General features: G+C 46.2%; 1 protein-coding gene across 1 annotated transcript; it reads left to right on the forward strand.

Annotated features, from left to right (window-relative positions):
- Positions 1 to 4,108: 4,108 nt before the first annotated feature.
- Positions 4,109 to 4,702, forward strand: LOC131022928 (uncharacterized). The gene has a single exon (XM_057952469.1). The coding sequence runs from the start codon at positions 4,109 to 4,111 to the stop codon at positions 4,700 to 4,702; it is 594 nt and encodes a 197-aa protein (XP_057808452.1).
- Positions 4,703 to 22,012: the final 17,310 nt, after the last annotated feature.

Here is a 22,012-nt window from a genome sequence, read left to right on the forward strand (position 1 = left end):
GGATTGTGGTGCTACATCCAACGAGACGTCGCCGTTTTACCTTTGGGGAAGATTCGCCAACACCGTGAGCACTACCGGGGCGATAATCTTCTTGCGGGAAGAGATTCATCTCGACTCGGCGTTCCCTGTTCACCCTTTCTCATTCCAGTGCAGAGCAGCGAAGTCACTCTAGAGCAGAACCGTTTTTCAGAGCAGAGAAGTCCCTCCAGAGCAGCGAGTTCCTACAGGCCAGAACAGCGAGTTCCTCCAGGCCAGAGCAGCGAGTTCCTCCAGACTTCCAGAGCAACGAGTTCTCCCAGAGCAGAGAAGTTCTTCCAGAGAGCCGACTCTTTCCAGAGCAGAACCGACTTCCTCCCAGAGCAGCGAGTTCAGATCAGACCCGTTCCAAACTCCGAGCCCCAGTCTCTAACAATATTGTTGGAAATATGGTTTTGACCATATGTGAATTTAATTATTTAATTAAATATTTGTTATTTAATTGAAATAATTGTTGGATGTTAATCTACGTTTCGAGTAGATGAACGTGGTATATTTGAAGTCTCAAAACCGATTTCCGGTGAGTGAGATATTGTATATCGAAGTTTAGATGTTGAGTAGTGGAATAACACTTGGAAGTGTTGGGCGAACTGGGCTCTTGTTGACCCAACTGAGCTTGTCTCCAGCCCAACCATCGAAGCCCACCAAGGTCAGCCCAGGGCTGCAATGAGTGGCAATGGCAGTTTCAAAACTGCACAACACTTTGAATGATGAAATTGAAGGAAAATCAATTTGCAGCTTACAATTCAAATAGATTTGAATTGTGTAACATCCATAACAGCTCTTTGCTATTGATTGTGCTTTAATCCTCCATATGTGTGAGAGTTGCCTATAAATAGGCATCTAGAGCAACGCATTAAGAAGTAGGAGAGATACTAGAATACACTACATACTTCCCTCACGTCATTTGCATAAACACTCAGTTCTTGATCCTATTCCGTTCGCCGGAGCTCGTCGGATTGTGGTGCTACATCCAACGAGACGTCGCCATTTTACCTTTGGGGAAGATTCGCCAACACCGTGAGCACTACCGGGGCGATAATCTTCTTGCGGGAAGAGATTCATCTCGACTCGGCGTTCCCTGTTCACCTTTTCTCTTTCCAGTGCAGAGCAGCGAAGTCACTCCAGAGCAGAACCGTTTTTCAGAGCAGAGAAGTCCCTCCAGAGCAGCGAGTTCCTACAGGCCAGAACAGCGAGTTCCTCCAGGCCAGAGCAACGAGTTCCTCCTGGCCAGAGCAGCGAGTTCCTCCAGACTTCCAGAGCAACGAGTTCTCCCAGAGCAGAGAAGTTCTTCCAGAGAGCCTACTCTTTCCGGAGCAGAACCGACTTCCTCCCAGAGCAGCGAGTTCAGATCAGACCCGTTCCAAACTCCGAGCCCCAGTCTCTAACAATCGCAAGAAGATTATTCGCTTCTGCCGCACGTTCGAGTTTGGATTTTTAATTTACATTAAAATTTCAAAACTTAAAACCTTTGCTTGGAGAAATGGCGTCCACCATCCCTGCTGCCGGCACCGCCACCAACGGCTCCACCGCCTCTGCCACCATTGGCTCAACCTCATCCGCCACCATTGGCTCCACTGCCTCCGCTACTATCGGCTCCGCCTCGTCCACCTTCTTCGGCTCATCCTTTGGCTCAACGGGTGGTTCCACTTCCACCATGGCCCCGTTGCAAACGTCGAGGACGTTGGGTCTTGCCGAGAAACCCTCCATTTTCTCGGGTAAGAACTTCAAGTACTGGCAAGAAAAGATGTTGTTCTACCTCACAACCGTGGGGTTTGCCGGTTTATTGACGGAGGATGCGCCTCCAACCCCGAGTGAAGAGGAGACGAGCTTCGAGGTTCGTGCCGGGTATGCGAATTGGTGCCAAGGCGACTACTTGTGCCGCAACACCGTTCTCATGTCCTTGGATGAGCGGCTCTACAACGTCTTCAAGGTCCATAAGACCGCGAAAGAGGTGTGGGGGGCACTTGATCTCAAATATCAAGTGGAAACGACGAATACTACAAAGTATGTCGTCGCCAAGTGATTGGACTACAAGATGGTCGACTCCCGCTCCGTGATGGACCAAGTGGAAGAGTTCCAAACTCTCTCACATGAAGTTCAAGCCGAAGGAATGCCCTTGGCGGATGCGCTACTTGTAGCGATCATCATCGAGAAGTTGCCTCCAAGTTGGAGGAGCTTTCAAAACCTTTTGAAGCATGAGCGCTCGGAGATGTCCGTGGCAAATTTGGTGTCAAAGCTTCAAATGGAGGATCACGTGAGGAGTCGTGATCAAAAGGGCAAAGCGCCGATGGATGCAAAGGCCAATCTCACCGAGAAAGGCGGTCCTTCCAACAAGCGTGGTCGCCCTAACCCCAACAACAAGGGCAAAGGGAAACAAGGTGGAGGCCAACCATCAAAGTTTGATGGTGTATGTTACAATTGTGACAAACATGGTCACATGGCTAAGGTTTTCCGTAAGCCCAAGCGGAAGAAGACGAAGAACAACGTCAACAATGTCGAGAAGGATTTCGACGATTGGGACCAAGATGACCTTGCGGCGATGATTTCCGAGGTGAATCATGTTGATAGCCCAAATGCTTGGTTCGTGGATACCGGCGCTACCGTCCACATTTGCATCAATCGTGAGTTGTTCCACAACTACAAAGAAGTGGAAAACAAGACGATCATGGAGGCTAGCGAGCGGACTTCTCAAGTCCTTGGCATGGGAGATGTGGTACTTCAACTCACTTCAGGCGTGGAGATCACCTTGAAGGACGTGCTACATGTTCCCACCATCCGAAAGAATTTGATTTCGGGCATTAAGCTCACTAAGAAAGATTTTGAATTGTTTTTCAAAGCTGATTGTGTTGTAATTCGCAAGTGGGGAAAGTTCCTTGGGAAAGGCTATGCCTCCGAAGGGCTTTTCAAACTTGGCGTGAGAGCTTGTAAGCCTGCCAAGGCAACTATCAATAAGAAAGAATCTACTTCTTCTGCTTACTTGATTGAGTGTTCCGATTTATGGCATTGTAGACTTGGACATGTTAATCTAAATGCTATAAAAAGACTAGTAAAAATGAATTTACTAAAAATTGATGAATATAACTCACAAGAGAAATGTGAAGTTTGTGTTGAAGCCAAAATGGCTAAGTTGCTATTTAAATCGGTTGAAAGGAGCACTAAACCATTAGAACTAATTCACACTGACGTTTGTGATTTAAAGTTTGTGCAAACTAGAGGCGGTAAGAAGTACTTTATCACCTTTATAGACGATTGCACAAGGTATTGTTACCTTTACTTACTGAAAAGTAAAGATGAGGCTATTGAAGCTTTTAAGAACTTCAAAAATGAAGCCGAGAATCAACTTGGATGTCGAATTAAGATGGTTCGAAGTGATAGAGGTGGAGAATATGTAGCTCCGTTTGTCAGGCTTTGTACTTATCTATAGTACCATCAGATTTGTACTTCTTCTTTAGGATCCATTTGCATCCTAAAGCTTTACTTCCAGGTGGTAGATCCACTAACACCCAAGTATGATTCTGCATAATGGAATCAATTTCAATATCTATGGCTTCTTTCCATAGAGCTGCATCAGAGCCAGACAAAGCTTCTTTGATCGTCACCGGTTCGCCGTCTAACATTAAGACAACATAATCCCGTCCATAGACCTTAGCTTTTCTAACTCGTTCCCCACGTCTTGGTTCTACATCCACAGGGTTAGACCTTGGTCTTTTCCTATTAGGTGGTACAGGATTAGAACTTGTGGCATCATCTACTTGTGTAGAACTACTAGCTACGTCTAGAGGTTTAGAACTCGTAGCTTCACACTCAACTCCATTGTTTGAGTTAGATACAACCTTATCCTTATTGGGATAGATATTTTCAAAGAATATAGCATTCCTTGATTCTATCGTTGTCCCTACATGCATATCGGGTATCTCCGATTTGTGTACTATGAAACGATAGGCGGTAAGAAGTACTTTATCACCACAAAAGGGCCAAGACGTCAAGGTTCCACCCCATCAACAACCGCAGTCCTTTCTCCGATGACATCCTGGCGAATACTCTGCCAAGAAGCTACAAACCCATTTCTATGGACTACGATGGTACTACTGATCCGGAAGTACACCTCAACCGGTTCGAGGGACTGGTTACTCTTCACATGTATACTGAGGGCATCAAGTGTTGTATATTCTCCACCACACTGACTGGACCTGCTCAGCTGTGGTTTGGGACGCTCGCCCCAAATTCCATCCGTTCGTTTGAAGAATTACAAATGCGTTTCCTAAGGCAGTTTGCATGCTCGCGAAGAGTTGGAAAGTCAGCCCTTTCCCTGATGGATATCAAACAAGACGAGAATGAAACATTGCGGGAGTATACTTCCAGGTTTAATCTCGCTGCTCTGGAGGTGCCAGAGGCGGAATCTCAAATCAAAAATTGTGCCTACGTCAGAGGGCTCAAGCCGGGGCTCTTCTTTGATGAGCTGCAAATCAGACCGGCCAGGGACTTCGACGATATCATGTCTAGACTACCAGGGTATTTACAGTTGGAGGATGCCAGGATGGCAAGGAAAGCTGAACATGACAAACACAAGGCTAAAAGAGCCGAGGAAGCACCAAAGAGGCAGCGACACCAGGATAGGGCCCCTTTCAGAGGGTTACCCCCGAGGGTACTGAAGGAATATTAAATTGAATTAACGTTCCACTTTACCCGATGATCGTTTCTTGGTTATTATTAATTTATCATACAACGATTAAATCCTAACATGCTCCTATGAATTTAACAGCTGCACACAGATGTTAGGAAAAAACTTACTTGAGAATCGGATGCACAAACTGTTGATGATCGTGTCGAAAGAATCTGACTCCAGCTCTGATCTTCTCGACTGTATCCCGCTCAATTCCCAACGTTGGATGGACAACGAGCTATGGAAATTCCCAAGGCAGAAAGATCACTCACGTTTCTGCGCCTCCCTCTGCTATCAAAAACCCTAATTTTTATCAGTGTATTTTTCTGAGAGCTGACAGCTGTATTTAATAGAGAATTAAATACGTATGGGGCGCTCCTTTCTTGTGAGGGACGATTTCTGGCTCTTCTAGGGCTAGGAGACATTGGGCCAGCCCAGGGACCAGATACAAGGAATAAAGATGGGCCTCAAATAAATTAATTTATCTATGGTCAGCCCAGACCATAATTAATTTATAAATATCAGTTCATTCCACTAGAGAACCGATACTGACTTACCCCTTTATTGCCGGTGATGAGTCGGGGCTTGTATTTAGACTTATTAAATCTCCGTATTTAAAATATCCGACATCCATTAATTAATTAGAGCTCTGACAGCTTAAATTAATTAATCTCTTAATAATTCCTTAAGCAGTACCACTCAAACTTTATTATTACACCTGAACTTAATCAACCTGCAGGGTTTAGCGTAATAAACCTTATTGAGCTCCTTAAGGGGATGTCATTATCCTATACCGGATACAGGTACTAATACAGATAATCAAATATCATATATTAACCGCTATCACCCAAGATACAGAGTACTCGAGTTAGTATATAACTTTCACCCATAGTAAGTCAAAGTGATATACGAATTAATATATATATCTGAATACTTATTAGTATTAAGATTTATCAATCACCGAGATCTTGATTCTTCACTTAAGTCAGATAGAAGAATACATCTCAAACTGTGGTCCTATCAATACGTAATGACGTACCAGTATAGACAAGTAGCCAAGACAAACTACTTCCATCTATACTGCAGCCTAAACCAATAACTTGTCCTTGAGTTATTTCGGCTGTGATCATATTATATCTCTTAAGGTTATTCCAATTGTATGGTCTTCTGTGATCTACAACACACCATATAATCTACTTATACAGAGATAAAGAACATACATATGCAATCATGAACACAATCAGATAGGAGATAGGAATAGTGAAAACAGGAATCATTGTATACAAGCATAAAGTTCTTGCTTTCAGTATACAAATCCAACAATCTCCCACTTATACTAAAGCAAAACTTTTAGTATACAATGTGTCTAAATACTAGCTATTACAAAAACTTCACTTCATCTCTCCCACTTATACTGAAAGTTTTTCTCTAAGTGGGTGGCATCAACCGCAATCCCATCCCTCGAGCATGCTTCTCATAGGTCTTTTGCGGTAAGCTTTTCGTGAAAGGATCAGCTAGGTTCTCCAATGTATCAATCTTTTCTACTAGCACATCTCCTCTGTTTACGATTTCTCGTATGATGTGGTACTTTCTCTCTATGTGTTTTGACGCCTTGTGGCTCCTGGGTTCCTTAGAATTTGCCACTGCACCCGAGTTATCACAATAAATTATGATACTCTTAGGCAAATTAGGGACCACTCCTAGATCCAAGAGGTAGTTCCGGAACCATACAGCCTCTTTAGCAGCTTCCGAAGCAGCTACATACTCGGCTTCCATGGTGGAGTCTGCAATGCACTTCTGCTTTGCACTCCGCCACGATACGGCTCCACCTCCCAAGGTAAACACATAACCAGAGGTAGATCTCTTCTCATCCCGGTCAGCCTGGAAATCCGAATCGGTGTAACCCAAAGGAAATAGACTGTCTGACTGGTAAACTAGCCTATAATCTCGAGTCCGTTTCAGGTACTTGAGAATATGCTTTACCGCAGTCCAGTGTCCTGGTCCAGGGTTCGACTGATATCTTGCAACCATGCCAACGACATAGCAAATATCAGGTCTCGTGCATAACATCGCATACATGAGGCTACCTACGGCGGAAGCATAGGGTATCTTCCTCATCTCCTCAACCTCACTAGGCGTCTTAGGACACATGTCCTTAGACAGAGGAATGCCATGTCTAAAAGGTAGCAAGCCTTTCTTGGCATTTTGCATGCTAAAACGAGCAATCACAGTATCAATGTAAGACGCTTGAGATAAGCTCAACATCATTTTCTGGCGATCACGAACGACCTTGATCCCCAGGATGTACGCTGCATCTCCTAAGTCTTTCATTTGAAACTGTTCGGATAACCACTTCTTTATGTCCGATAATAGCTCAACATTGTTGCCAATGAGGAGGATATCATCTACATAAAGTGCAAGGAAAACCACGTCACCATTGGCATCTAAACGGTACACGCAACTTTCGTTTTCACAACGAGTAAATCCATAGGATTTAATGACCTCGTCAAAACGTTTGTTCCATGACCTCGAAGCTTGCTTAAGTCCATAAATGGACTTCTTAAGCTTCCACACAAGATGCTCTTCGCCCTTCTTCACAAACCCTTCAGGTTGCTGCATATAGATGTCCATTCCTTCTTCAAGGAAACCGTTTAGGAAAGCGGTCTTGACATCCATTTGCCAAATCTCAAGGTTCATGTGGGCTGCTATGGCAAGGAGTATTCGGATAGACTTGAGCATGGCAACCGGCGAGAAGGTCTCATCATAATCTATACCATGTTCCTGGGTATAACCTTTCGCCACCAGTCTAGCTTTGAATGTTGCGACTTCGCCATCCGAATCTCTCTTTCTCTTGTATACCCACCTACTACCTATAGCTAAAAAGCCATCTGGTAGTTCGGTCTTCTCGTATACATCCATAGCACCCATGGATTCTATCTCAGAAACCATGGCCTCGTACCAAGAATCTGCATCTTGATCTTTCATCGCTTGTCTATAGTTATCAGGGTCGACATCCTTTTGTTCATCAACAGGGAGTAGATCCGAAGATTCTCCCAAGAACATAAATCGATCGGGTTGAACTATAACCCTCCCACTACGACGAAGCGGTGGTGGTACAGCTGTGACAATGGTTCATGCAGTGTCTTGTGGTGCATTCACTTGCACACTTGGCTGGGGTGATGGAATCGCCTGCCCATTGCCTTCGATTTCTTGAAGGACAATCTCGGACCTAGACTTGTGGTTATCTATATAATCCTGTTCCAAGAATCGTGCGTTGGTGCTAACAACCACTTTCTGATCCTTAGGATTATAAAAATAACCACCTCTCGTTCCCTTAGGGTATCCTATAAACAGCATTAATTCGCATCTAGGTTCCAATTTCTTCGCTTCCTTGTCTAGCACGTATGCAGGACAACCCCATACCTTTATATGGTGCAGGCTGGGCTGACGCCCTGACCATAACTCGATAGGAGTTTTAGGAACCGATTTGGACGGTACCTGATTCAGCAAATAAACCGCTGTTTCCAAGGCATATCCCCAAAACGAGATAGGCAAAGATGCATAGCTCATCATAGATCGTACCATTTCCATAAGAGTTCTATTTCTTCTCTCCGCCACACCATTCTGTTGGGGAGTACCCGGTGCAGTCAATTGGGATGTAATCCCTGAATCTGACAAGTACTGCAAGAACTCATTCCCGAGGTATTCGCCACCGCGATCAGACCGCAATGACTTGATAGATTTACCCAATCTCTTCTCCACTTCCGCCTTGAATTCTTTGAATTTCTCAAAGCATTCAGACTTGCGTTGAAGTAGGTAAATATACCCATATCTTGAGTAATCGTCAATGAAAGTGACGAAATACTCATACCCTCCACGAGCCTTTGTGGACATTGGTCCACACAAGTCAGAGTGAATCAATTCTAACACATGCGAGGCCCTATTCCCCTTGGCCTTAAAAGGCCTTGCCGTCATCTTTCCTTCTATACAGGATTCGTAGGTTCTAAATGGAACAGCTTGAAAGTCTTTCAAGACTCCATTTGAAACGAGCCTTTGGATCCTATTTAGATTGATGTGGCCTAATCTTAGGTGCCACGCATGTGTATATTGTTCATGAGAATAATACTTCATCTTATTTGGATTTGGAAGAATTTGTGATGTAGATGCAACATGGACAGAGTTATTCATTGGACATGTAATAGTATAGAGAGAGTTGTTCAAAATTCCAGAACAAATAATCTTGTTATCTCTCATGATAGAGACACCCCCATCAAAAGTAACAGAATGTCCATTCAAAAACAACTTTGAAACAGAAATTATGTTCCGCCGAAAATCCGGCACATATAAAATATCTCTCAAAACTAAAATGTCATCACCAAAACATAAAGATAAATCTCCAATAGCAACAGCTGCGACCTTCGACGCATTGCCCATGGAGATGGTGATCTCATCACTTGCTAGCTCCCTTGTTGGGTTGAACCCCTGCAAGGTGTAACAAACATGGTCAGTTGCCCCCGTATCCACTACCCACGAATGAGTAGAAAACGAAGCTAAACATGTTTCTGTTACCAAAACTTGTGACGTACCTTGTCCCTTTGTCTTGAGCACTGGACAATCTTTCTTCCAATGCCCAACCTTGCCGCACTTGAAGCACTTTCCCTTGGCCGTTGGCTTGTTCACGCCGCCGGTAGGGCCATCAACTTTGGCTTTACCGCTCCCACTAGCCTCATTGTCATGCTTGCCCTTTGGACCTTTCCACTTCTTTTTCCCGCCTTTCGACGAAGAAGTAGATCCCTTGGCAGCAACAAGGACCTCTTTTCCACGGCCCATCACTCCCTCTGCCGCAACTAGAGCATTCAACAACTCATTAAGAGTGTAGTTGACTTTGCTCATAACGACATTGAGACGGAAGTGCTCAAAAGTTTTGGGGAGAGTATTGAGGATGATATCGACCTTGGCTTCGCCTTCGATACCCCCTCCTAGCAGATCAAGCCTGTCAAACAAATTTGTCATATGCATGACATGATCGTGCACAGGACTGCCCTCGCTCATCCTACAAGATAAGATTTCTCTCATCAAGTTAAAGCGAGCAGACCTCTCGGACTCCCCATAAACCTCCTTGAGGTTTAACATGATGGTCGCTGCGTCATCCATGACCTGATGCTGGAGTTGCAAAGTTTGCGACATAGTCATCATAATATAGCACTTGGCCATATTATTCGACTTGTGCCACCTTTTATGCGCCTCACGTTCCGCATCAGTCGACTCATCAGTTAAGGCCACGGGACGTGGAGTGGTAAGCACAAAACTGTGCTCATCAGCGTCAAGTATGTACATAATATGGCGTTTCCATTCGGTATAATTAGGACCGATGAGAGGATTGTTTGCTAGAATGTTAATTATCGGAGACATAGACATATCTGAAAGTAAACAAATAAACATGTAAGAACATGAAACTCATATAGTTTGTAACAATAATATTGTAACCTTTTGATAAAACAATATTAATGAAACCTCCAACGGCTCAAAGAATTCTATGTGCAAGCCACGATGGGTGGACGTTTACACATAAACTCCTCAACCAGACTATTAACCTAGTCGTTTAATTTCCATACATGTCAACTTAACCTTTTGACAAAGGAAATTAATAGTTGGCACCTTAACTAGACCATATCATTATCAAGAAGGGACTCCGATGGGGAGTTGTACATTGTACTTGAAATGATATCTAAGCAATGACCACAATTTAACCTTGAAAATTAAATTCTCGAAATTAACATACTCACGCGGACCATGTCGCTTTCAATTTAATTTTCTTGGTTATCTTATTTAATTCCATTCTCCAAAGTACTTGTGAAAACTATACAAGTAAGCCACGATGGGTGGACGTTTACTGCATAACTCCCACTACTTTAATGGTTTAAATATTTTTATAGAAACCTCTTCTGACAAACTTATGAAAAACAAATGTGAAGTAAGCCACGATGGGTGGACGTTTACTCACATTGCTAATCACTTTGTCTAGAGACCGCATGTGGAGGTCTAAAAATAATTTTAATTGCTTAAAATTATTAAAACTGCTTAGTCTTTTTAACTTCAAAAGGTTTGTACATGCTCAAGCACATAATCCTAATCATGCTTTTCTAGAACGCAACATGTAAAACATGCTCGCAGAATTCTAAAAAATGCTTAGGAAAACGATAAACCTACTAGCATGCTCGTCTAAGCGCAATTAATAAACAAAGACGTGCAAAAGCAGGTAAAGAGCATAAGGGATTAACAACCACGAAATGCAAAGAACATAATTAAAGAATTAAAAATTCTTCGTGACCCATTCGTGGAAACCCAACATCTATTCTATTTTAAAAGAAAATAAAATAAATAAAAAATGGACAAAAAATGCCCAAAAACGCCTAAAAAAGGCTGAAAAACTGATCCAGCCCTTGTTTGGGCCCAAAAGCCACGACCCAGCCGCCCAAGCCCATTCAGCAGCCCAAATTCGCAGACACTGTTCATCTGCTAGGGCTTGCAGAGAACCAGGCGCCGCCTAGGGTTGCGCGCCGCGGCGCTGCATAGCCTCTTCCCCGCCGCGCTGCACAAACGTCGAGCAGCACCAGCACACGCCGATATCAGGCGCCGCCCCGCCGTCTCTGATCCTGCTGTGCCATCTTTTTTTTTCAACCGCCTAGACCACCCCTGCCCCTGTCACCGTCGACACCCCTGCACAGCATGCCGGAGCGGCTGCTGCTGTGGCGACGCGCCGCCGCAAAAACAGCAGCACAAAACGACGCCACATTTCAGGGCCTTTCCGCTGCCGATTTTTCACCATACGTCGTGCCTGTGCCGACCACCGTTGCACGACAGTCAAGCAAGGAGAGATTGCCGGAGCAACCTCAGCCCTTGACGTCGACGAATGGCACAGCAACAGACGACATATCAGACAGCAGAAAAAAAAGAGAGTCGCGAGTCCAGTGGGTCTGTGCGCGTCCAGCGCGGTGGTGCTCGCCGGAGGTGCGGTGACACTTGCTGGAATCCGGTGCCGGGCGACCAGCGGGAGCCCGGAAAGTCAAGAGCAGCATCCGTTCCTAAAACTCTTGTTCTCCGCCTCGTTCTTCGCAGTTACAGATTACATTCGAAAACAAAATACAGAATTCAAAAATCTAGTCTAACCACGGATTTTCTCGTGGTGAAAAACAATTACAACGTCAAAACGACGTATCCCACGAATCAACAAGCCACGAAGAACAACAGCAGTAAAAACAACGCACATTATTAATCGTACATAAATTAATAATAGAGCCAAGAAATTAATCCTGGGCTCTGATACCAATTGAAGGAATATTAAATTGAATTAACGTTCCACTTTGCCCGATGATCGTTTCTTGGTTATTATTAATTTATCATACAACGATTAAATCCTAACATGCTCCTATGAATTTAACAGCTGCACACAGGTGTTAGGAAAAAACTTACTTGAGAATCGGATGCACAAACTGTTGATGATCGTGTCGAAAGAATCTGACTCCAGCTCTGATCTTCTCGACTGTATCCCGCTCAATTCCCAACGTTGGATGGACAACGAGCTATGGAAATTCCCAAGGCAGAAAGATCACTCACGTTTCTGCGCCTCCCTCTGCTCGCAAAAACCCTAATTTTTATCAGTGTATTTTCCTGAGAGCTGACAGCTGTATTTAATAGAGAATTAAATACGTATGGGGCGCTCCTTTCTTGTGAGGGACGATTTCTGGCTCTTCTAGGGCTAGGAGACATTGGGCCAGCCCAGGGACCAGATACAAGGAATAAAGATGGGCCTCAAATAAATTAATTTATCTATGGTCAGCCCAGACCATAATTAATTTATAAATATCAGTTCATTCCACTAGAGAACCGATACTGACTTACCCCTTTATTGCCGATGATGAGTCGGGGCTTGTATTTAGACTTATTAAATCTCCGTATTTAAAATATCCGACATCCATTAATTAATTAGAGCTCTGACAGCTTAAATTAATTAATCTCTTAATAATTCCTTAAGCAGTACCACTCAAACTTTATTATTACGCCTGAACTTAATCAACCTGCAGGGTTTAGCGTAATAAACCTTATTGAGCTCCTTAAGGGGATGTCATTATCCTATACCGGATACGGGTACTAATACAGATAATCAAATATCATATATTAACCGCTATCACCCAAGATACAGAGTACTCGAGTTAGTATATAACTTTCACCCATAGTAAGTCAAAGTGATATACGAATTAATATATATATCTGAATACTTATTAGTATTAAGATTTATCAATCACCGAGATCTTGATTCTTCACTTAAGTCAGATAGAAGAATACATCTCAAACTGTGGTCCTATCAATACGTAATGACGTACCAGTATAGACAAGTAGCCAAGACAAACTACTTCCATCTATACTGCAGCCTAAACCAATAACTTGTCCTTGAGTTATTTCGGCTGTGATCATATTATATCTCTTAAGGTTATTCCAATTATATGGTCTTCTGTGATCTACAACACACCATATAATCTACTTATACAGAGATAAAGAACATACATATGCAATCATGAACACAATCAGATAGGAGATAGGAATAGTGAAAACAGGAATCATTGTATACAAGCATAAAGTTCTTGCTTTCAGTATACAAATCCAACAGGTACCTCCCCCCAAGCAGAGGGACCACCCCGCCAACAGCGCACTGTGAATGAAGTTACTCGTTTCGACGAGTACACCCCTTTGAACAAGCCACAAGAGGAGATCTTCCATCTGATCAAGAATCAACCGTTTTTCAGGGCGCCTGGGACTTACAGAGATGGACAGCCCCAACAGGGACCCAACAACAAACTGTGCGAGTATCACAATGCCTATGGGCATTTTACCAAACATTGCGGGCATCTGAAGCATCAGTTGGAGTTTTTGGTGCGAGCAGGTAACTTGGATCAATTTATAGCTCGAGGGAACGAAGCCCAGGCACAGAGGCCAGAACAGAGAAATGAACAGCGACAAGAGCAGGGGAATAATCGGGACCGTAGGCAAGAGGATAACCACGATAACAGGAGAGGAGCAGTACAGGGACGGGAACCCCCTTTCCCGTTCAGAAGGGAGGTCCATATGATCTGCAGGGGAAATGGGATACCCACATCTAACAGGGCCAAGAAACAAGTTGTACGTGCAGTAAAATCCGGGTATTATCCCAAGCAAGTGATGGAGATTACGGGCGCGGCAGAGGAACCAGTCATCAGCTTCGGGGCAGAGGACCTGCGAACGCTCATGTATCCACATGACGATGCGCTGGTAATCATGGCAGACATAGCCGGTTGCATTATTCATCGTGTCTTCGTAGACTCGGGCAGTGCAGTAAATATCTTATATCTGGAGTGCCTCCAGAATATGGGGGTCGAAGCCCACATTGAACCAACAAACGCCCCTTTATTCGGATTCGGGGGAGAAATGGTCATGCCAATAGGTTTCGTGGAATTGTCGTTAAGTCTCGGCAATGCAGATGCTAGCAAAACCAGGGTAATACGATTCTTGGTAGTGGATATGCCAAAACCATCCTACAATGTGATACTCGGCCGTCCCGCCTTGAAGGCGTTCAGGGCAATAATCTCAATGTTCCACCTAAAAATGAAATTCCCCATCGGAGGGGGAAGAGTGGGCGAGGTATGGGGTGGCCAAAAAACATCGAAAGCATGCCTTGTACAAATGCTTACACACTCCTCGGGGCAAAAAAGGGAGATAATAACAGAGGGACCGGATACCTGAAAAAAGGGAAAAGTGGGCAAAGTAAATGCCCCGGCAGAGGAACGTCAGGAGCTGGCAGGATTATTGAAAGACCGGGACAGTGCAGAGAAGACCGCCCTAGTTTCCACCAGTGACGTGTGCAATATGATAGAATTGTTCCCGGGGCAAGAGGGCTTTCAGACCAAGATAAGGTCTTCCATGGATGAACAAACCACAGAAGAGCTAATTAGCTGCTTGCGAAGAAACGCGAATGTATTTGCCTTTAGTACGGCTGATCTGAAGGGAATAGACAGAGGGTTGGCGGAACATTGCCTTAATGTGGATCCGAAAGTTAAGCCAGTGAAACAGAGAACAAGGCATTTCGGTGCCGAGAAGGACGCCGCAATTAGGGAACAGGTTCAAGGGCTGTTGGATGCCGGGCATATTGAGGAAGTACAGTACCCAGAGTGGATTTCGAATGCCGTAATGGTGGCTAAGAAGACAAACACCTGGCGGATGTGTGTGGACTACAGAGATTTGAATGCTGCCTGTCCAAAAGACCACTATCCTCTGCCGAGGATTGATCAGCTAGTTGACTCTACCTCTGGTTGCGCGCTCTTGTCAATGATGGATGCATACCAAGGTTATCACCAAGTGAAAATGCATAGAGGGGACATTGCTAAAACGGCTTTCGCCATCTATTGTGGAGTTTATGGTTGGAAGAGCATGCCATTTGGTTTAAAGAACGCAGGGGCCACGTACCAAAGAATGATGGAGAAAATCTTTAAAGAGCAACTTTCAAAGAACATATCAGTGTATGTTGACGACATGTTGGTGCACAGTGTCAGAGTGGAGGATCATGTCTCTGACCTGGAGGAGGTCTTCACAGTCATCAGAAACAACCGGCTTATGCTCAACCCAGCGAAGTGCACTTTTGGGGTCACCACAGGGAAATTCTTGGGATACAAAGTTACTCCCGCAGGGATTGAAGTCAATACGGAAAAAGTCAAAGCTATCATGGAAATGACACCACCCAGAGGGATCAAGGAAGTACAGACTCTGAATGGGCGTATCACTGCTCTGAGCAGGTTCATCTCGCGGTCAGCAGAGCGCAGCATGCCATTCTTCAAAATCTTGAGGAAGGGAACCAAGTTTCAATGGACAGCGGAATGTCGGACGGCATTTGAAGATCTCAAGGCCTATCTAGCAGAGCTCCCAACTCTGACCAAGCCAATCCCGGGTGAAACACTATATTTATACATAGCAGTGGGCGACGAGTCAGTTAGCTCTGTGCTTATCAGAGAAGAGGGAAGTCACCAGAGGCCAATCTATTTTGTTAGCAGAATCATCCAGGGTCCTGAGTTGAACTACACAGAAATCGAAAAGGCTGCTCTGGCGATCATGGTCACGGCAAGAAAGTTGAGGCCCTATTTCTTGTCAAGTGAGCCGTGGAGTTGGGGAAGTATGACGTGGAGTATGAGCCGAGAACGGCAATCAAAGCACAAGCTCTGGCGGACTTTATCCAAGAAACTACTCGCCGACCCATGCAAGAATTTTGGATTGCTTTTGTGGATGGGTCAGTAACAAAGGAAGGGTGCGGGATTGGGGTGTACATCATCTCACCAGGTTATGAGATATATCAATTTGCCATCAAATTCACCTGCCGGATGTCCAACAACGAAGCCGAATATGAGGCTATGGTCAGAGGCGAGCACATTCTGTCAGAGCTGAAGGCTGAATGCGTTATCATCAAGACCGATTCCCAACTAGTGGCTCAACAACTGTCGGGGGCTTATCATGTCAAGGACCAGCGGATGAAGGCATATCATTGCAAAATCAATGAAATGAAGCAAAAATTCATGGAATTCAAAATCGAACAAATTTCCCAAGAAGAAAACACCAAGGCAGACTTACTGGCACGCATGGCCAGCGCAGTGTAGCAAACGTGGAATGATGAGATCATATTACTCTGTGATACCAGAGAAATGGGGACTTCACAAGTTTTTTCAGTAGAAATCAGGGATGACTAGAGGGCCCCAATTATACATTTTCTCAAGACAGGGGAACGGCTGAGCAAGGAATCTAACCAGAGGGCCCGATATGAGAATTATTGTTTAATCAATGATCAACTCTACAAGCGATCTTTTACCCAACCCTTGTTAAAATGCTTATCTCCCGAAGAGGCTAAGTTTGCTTTGAAAGAAATTAATGCAGGTTGCTGTGGTGGTCACATGGGATTTCATGATCTCGTACGCAAAATCATTCGGGCAGGGTTCTATTGGCCTAACATCAACAAGGATGCTAGGGAGTTCGTCCGCAAATGCGAGGCTTTCCAGAGACATGCTGGGAGAATCAACGTCCCGGGGGAAACCATGGGAGTCATGTATGCTGCATGCCCATTTGACAAGTGGGGCATAGATATCGTTGGGAAGTTGCCCACGGCACCAGGGGCAAGTGTTTCCTCATAGTGGCAGTGGATTACTTCTCTAAATGGGTTGAGGCCGAGGCCGTGGGGAAGATCAACGAGGTGACAGTGAAGCGATTCATTTGGCGGAACATATGTTGTAGATTTGGCGTCCCAAGGATCATTGTGTCAGACAATGGAACCCAATTTACAGGGCAGAGAATCGCCGACTTCTGTGACCGAATGGACATCACTCAGCGGTTCGTATCTGTGGCTCATCCCCAAGCAAATGGGCAAGTGGAGCTGGCAAATAGATCAATCTACGAGGGAATCAAAAAGCGGTTGAATCAGAGCAGAGGGAAGTGGGTCGAGGAGTTGGACATCGTCCTTTGGGCCTACCGAACTAGCCCAAAGATGACAACCGGAGAGGCGTCTTTCACCCTGGTATACGGATCCAATGCAGTGATACCAGCGGATGCCAGATTGGAGTCATATCGCATAACTACCTACGACACAGAGCACAATGCCGAACTTCGAAGAACAGAGCTCGATCTTGTTTAGGCACAGAGGGAAGAAGCTCAAGTTAGAGCAGCGAAATACAAAAGCATCATCAAGGCGGGATACGACAAGAGGGTCAGAGCAAGGAAGCTAGCCAAGGGCGACCTAGTCCTCAAAAGAGCCGATGCACTGAAGCCAGTGGGCAAATTTGAACCCAATTGGGAGGGCCCCTTCATCATCACCGAGGTCCTGGGTGACGGAGCGTACACTCTGTCGGATCCAGACGGCAGTCCTCTCCCCAGACCGTGGAACATCAATACTTTGAAAAAGTTCTATGTGTAATGTTGCTTAGATGACACGACAACTTGTAGACCGAATACTCTTTTTCCCCACAGGCGTTTTAACGAGGTTCGGGGCCATGATATCAATAAAATCGGATACGTGGTTCTGGGGAATCCCTGATGTTGACTCATTTATTTTAATTATCGCTTTCCAAATTGCATATTGTACTTAACATGTTCATGCAGAGCATTGCACATGTCACCAGAGGGGGGAGTAGGGTGTATACCCATAGTCCACAATTTACAAATTCAAAATTGCTGCTTAGCAAGAAAAGGGAAAACAAAGGCAAAATTGCTTCTCAACAAATCAAGGGAAAGGCAAACATCGAGGGCAGATCAGAGGAACCATTTTAACCGTAAGCCACGAAAGTTGGTTGCACCCCCAGGGTCTTCCATGCTCTGTGCTGGGGGTTACTGTTGAACCGTAAGCCACGAAAGTTGGTTGCACCCCCAGGGTCTTCCATGCTCCGTGCAGCGTGTTACTGTTGAACCGTAAGCCACGAAAGTTGGTTGCACCCCCAGGGTCTTCCATGCTCCGTGCAGGGTGTTACTGTTCAATCGTAAGCCGCGAAAGTTGGTTGCACCCCCCGAGTCGTCCATGCTCCGCGCAGAGTGTTACTGTTCAATCGTAAGCCGCGAAAGTTGGTTGCACCCCCAGATCTTCCATGCTCCGCGCAGAGTGTTACTGTTCAATCGTAAGCCGCGAAAGTTGGTTGCACCCCCCGAGTCTTCCATGCTCCGCGCAGAGTGTTACTGTTCAATCGTAAGCCGCAAAAATTGGTTGCACCCCCCGGATCTTCCATGCTCCGCGCAGAGGGTTACTGTTCAATCGTAAGCCGCGAAAGTTGGTTGCACCCCCCGGGTCTTCCATGCTCCCGGCAGAGGGTTACTGTTCAATCGTAAGCCGCGAAAGTTGGTTGCACCCCCTGGGTCTTCCATGCTCCGCGCAGAGTGTTCCAGCTGGCAGCAAAGGAAAACGATGGAGGGAAGCAGCAAAGGGATGGCCTAGAAGGAGTCAGAGAAACGCTCAAAGCAGGAGTCAGAGAAATCCTCAAAGCAGGAGTCAGAGAAATACCCGAAGAAGGAATAAGAGAAATCCTCAAAGAAGGAGTCAGAGAAATCCCAGAAGGAAAGATCAGAGAAACGCTTGGAGTAGTCACAAAGGGCCGAACCAAAGACGTTCCCGGTAGAGAAAATCAGAAGAATCATTCAGAAGCATCAAACAGAAAGCACACTCAAGAAAGCTACTCAGAGGAAAACTCGACCAGAGGAATCACAAACACTTCAACAAAAAATAAAAATCTTACCCTACCTCACAAAAACGTACATCACAACTCGAAGTCCGGGAATGCAAGCTCAACATCAACAAGCAACAAAATAACATGAAGGATGAATGAAGGCAGAGCCAGTACAGAAATTAAAAGAAGAGATGAGTTATGAACAAATTCTATTCATAGCACCGAAGCGGCAAGATTGTACATTACAAATCAAAATAGATACTAAATATTTACAAGTTCAAAATCACAAAAAATATTGATCAAGTCAGAAAAGGGGGATAGCAGGGCCGTCAGGAAGGAGGGGCAGAGGAGACCGGAGCAGGGATAGAGGAGACCGGAGCGGGGATAGAGGAGACCGGAGCAGGGACAGCAGATGCAGGGGCCTGGCTAGAGGAGGCTCCCTCTGGAAGCACCGGCAACGTGCCAGTGTCCTTCACCTCGGGAAGACGCGCTTCCACGTCCAGCAGCTTCAAAGCTTCTTGCACATATGTTGTTTCATCTCTGTACAGGGCAAAAAGCTGATCCACCGCGGAGGAGGAAGAAGCAGGATCCTCGAAGGGTGAAGCCTTGAAGTCGGAGGGCAAGGGAGGCTCCATGCTGAACTGCGAAAACCCCAAGGTGTTTCCATCAGCTGAACCCCGCAGCTGGTTCACGAAGTTCACCAAGGAGGCGCAGAAGCGAGGCTTGTACATCGGAGCAGCAGGTACCGATTCAGAGCCGACCCCAAAAGCAAAATAGGGAAGGGCCTTCTCCAAAACCGGATACCACCACTCCGGCTTCTGGGGGGAATCAGCAGTGATCCCCAGCAGCTGGTTCAGGTCTTCATCCTTGATGTTCTCCATCAAGGCCGGCATGTCTAAAGCTGCAACTTGCTCCGGGGGCACACCCGCCATCTCCAACGCCTTTGTTGCGGTCTGCTTTATCACGTAGGCGAAGATGAACCCGAAGCCTTCCAAGTAATCCGAAGTCCGCTGGAAAGCTGCCAGGGTACCCTCCTGCATCATACCCAGGAAATGCTGGCCTTGAGGAGACAGAAAGAACTCCAGGCGCTGGTCCCGGGCCCCCAGAGCGTAGCCACGGTTCTGGGCACCAGCACAGGCCTTCTTCCAGCCACGCTTGGCTTCCTTGTATTCTTCATCGTATTTCGCCCTGAGGTGGAGGATGCTGTCGTGACCTTCTTTCTTAACCCTCTGCAGCTCAGAGGCTAGAGAGGCCTTCTCCACCACCGCCTGAGCTAATTTGGCCTGCAGCTCCGCCACGTCTGCCTCGGCTTTGCTAAGCCGCTCCACGGTACCGGCGATCTCGTCGTCGCGTTGTGTCGTCCGCTGCTTTTCTGTCTCCAGATCATTCTCCAGTGCGCCGTAGTCATCAACGCACTAGACCACCTCCCCGACCTGGGACTCCAGCTGCAGAGAAAGGCAAGGGAAATGTCAAGGCAGAGAAATGGAAAGGTTAGTAATAAAGTCATTTAAACGTGTTGAATGATGTAGGGTACCTGAAGCACCAAGCAGCTGAGTGAGTTAGCCAACGCAAACTTCTTTATCTTCTGCGCGGCCTCCATGTCTTGGGGATGAATGTGGGAGGGTAAGGTGCAGACAAAATCACGCCCCCTTAGGGACGAGATCGGCTTGGGGCCCGGGGCCTCCGATTCCTCTGCAGGCAATGCTAATGCCTTGCCCCTTTCAGCATCCACGGAGATCGCCTCCGCTTCACCTGTTGACCCAGCCTCTGGGTCCACAAATTTGCTAGCCTTTTGCAGGCTCTCTTTACGACGCTTCTCTGCAAGGGCCTGCGTCGCGGCCTTTCTCTTTCTTTGGACTAAGCGGGATTCGGGAGTGGGAATGTTGCGGAGTGCTTGGGAGAGGGGCACATCGTCCTCAAAATCCACCACAAGAATGGTGGATTGCCCCCCACTTTGGCCCGAGCCAGAGCCCCTCGCCCTCTGGCTGTCCGGACTGAAGGCGAGCAACACATCCATATCCTTCCCCTTGCCAAAGGGAAAGTGTTGTACGGGAGTGGTCCCTTCGGGGGCAGTAGGTATCAACCCAGAGACATCCACCCCGGAGTCCAAGGGCTGCCCAGAGCCATGTCCCTCTTCGCCAGAGGGACGGTCAGATGAGAGCTCGGCCCTGCACTTGTTTCTCCACGACATCCCTGCAAACAAATAAAGCTTTATCAACAAAAGTAAGGTAATAAATAATTCTTACATAACTACTAATGCCTATCTTTACCTATGGATCCAGGAGGGTACATGGGAAATAGTCCATTGGCAGCTAAGGCCGAGTTATCCTCGGTTAGCTTCTTACAGGGGAAGGTGGCATCTTCGTTGAGGGAATTAAGAAAATTTATTATATTTAGATCAGAACCGGAGGGTTTTTCGGGAGCAGGGGGCTTGTACGTGGTTCGGGACTCATGCCACAGCAACTCTTGGGCATCATACTGATGCCAGGAGCCCTGGTTAGTTTTCACGTAGCAATAGCGGGATATGAATCCCTTATCATGGGAGTTGAGGGAGTTGAGGAAGGAGGTAGGGTAGGTCTTGCGGGCGGCAAAGCTGTATAAGGGGTGACCCTGCCACCTGATGGTTTGGGTTTGAATAAACAGTTTAGCAGTGTCTTGGACACCATGAGCTGTGCAGAGGATGTGAAAAGCAAACAACCTCCGAATAGCGGAGGGGAGTACTTGGAAGAAGGGGATATGGAAATGGATGCAGATTTCCACTAAGAGGGGAGGAGGGGGAAGCCTCAAGCCAGCGTCCACCTGGGCTTGGAAGAGGGGAATTTTGTTCGCATGGAGTTTAGTGAAAGGCACCAAGGCCTTGGAATAAGGTTCGAAGGTCAAGCCCTCCGGGCGCTTACATCTATCATACAACTTATGCATCGCCGCCACACCCAGGCGGGACGGAGGAATAGTCTTGGGGGATCTGGGAGCGGAGGGTTGGGGCTCAGTCGAGGCCGGGGAATCATGGGGTGAACCAGGGTTGGAAGGAGGGGGAGAGTTGGTCGGAGAGGCTACGGGAGAGGGAGAAGGGGAGGGAGAGAAGTCAGGCTGAGCA

This window comes from Salvia miltiorrhiza, chromosome 4 (assembly GCF_028751815.1).
Source record: "Salvia miltiorrhiza cultivar Shanhuang (shh) chromosome 4, IMPLAD_Smil_shh, whole genome shotgun sequence".
NCBI classification, from domain to species: domain Eukaryota; kingdom Viridiplantae; phylum Streptophyta; class Magnoliopsida; order Lamiales; family Lamiaceae; genus Salvia; species Salvia miltiorrhiza.

Coding starts and splice junctions, on each gene's coding strand:
- LOC131022928 (XM_057952469.1), top strand. CDS start 4,109: ATGGACTACGATGGTACTACTGATCCGGAAGTACACCTCAACCGGTTC.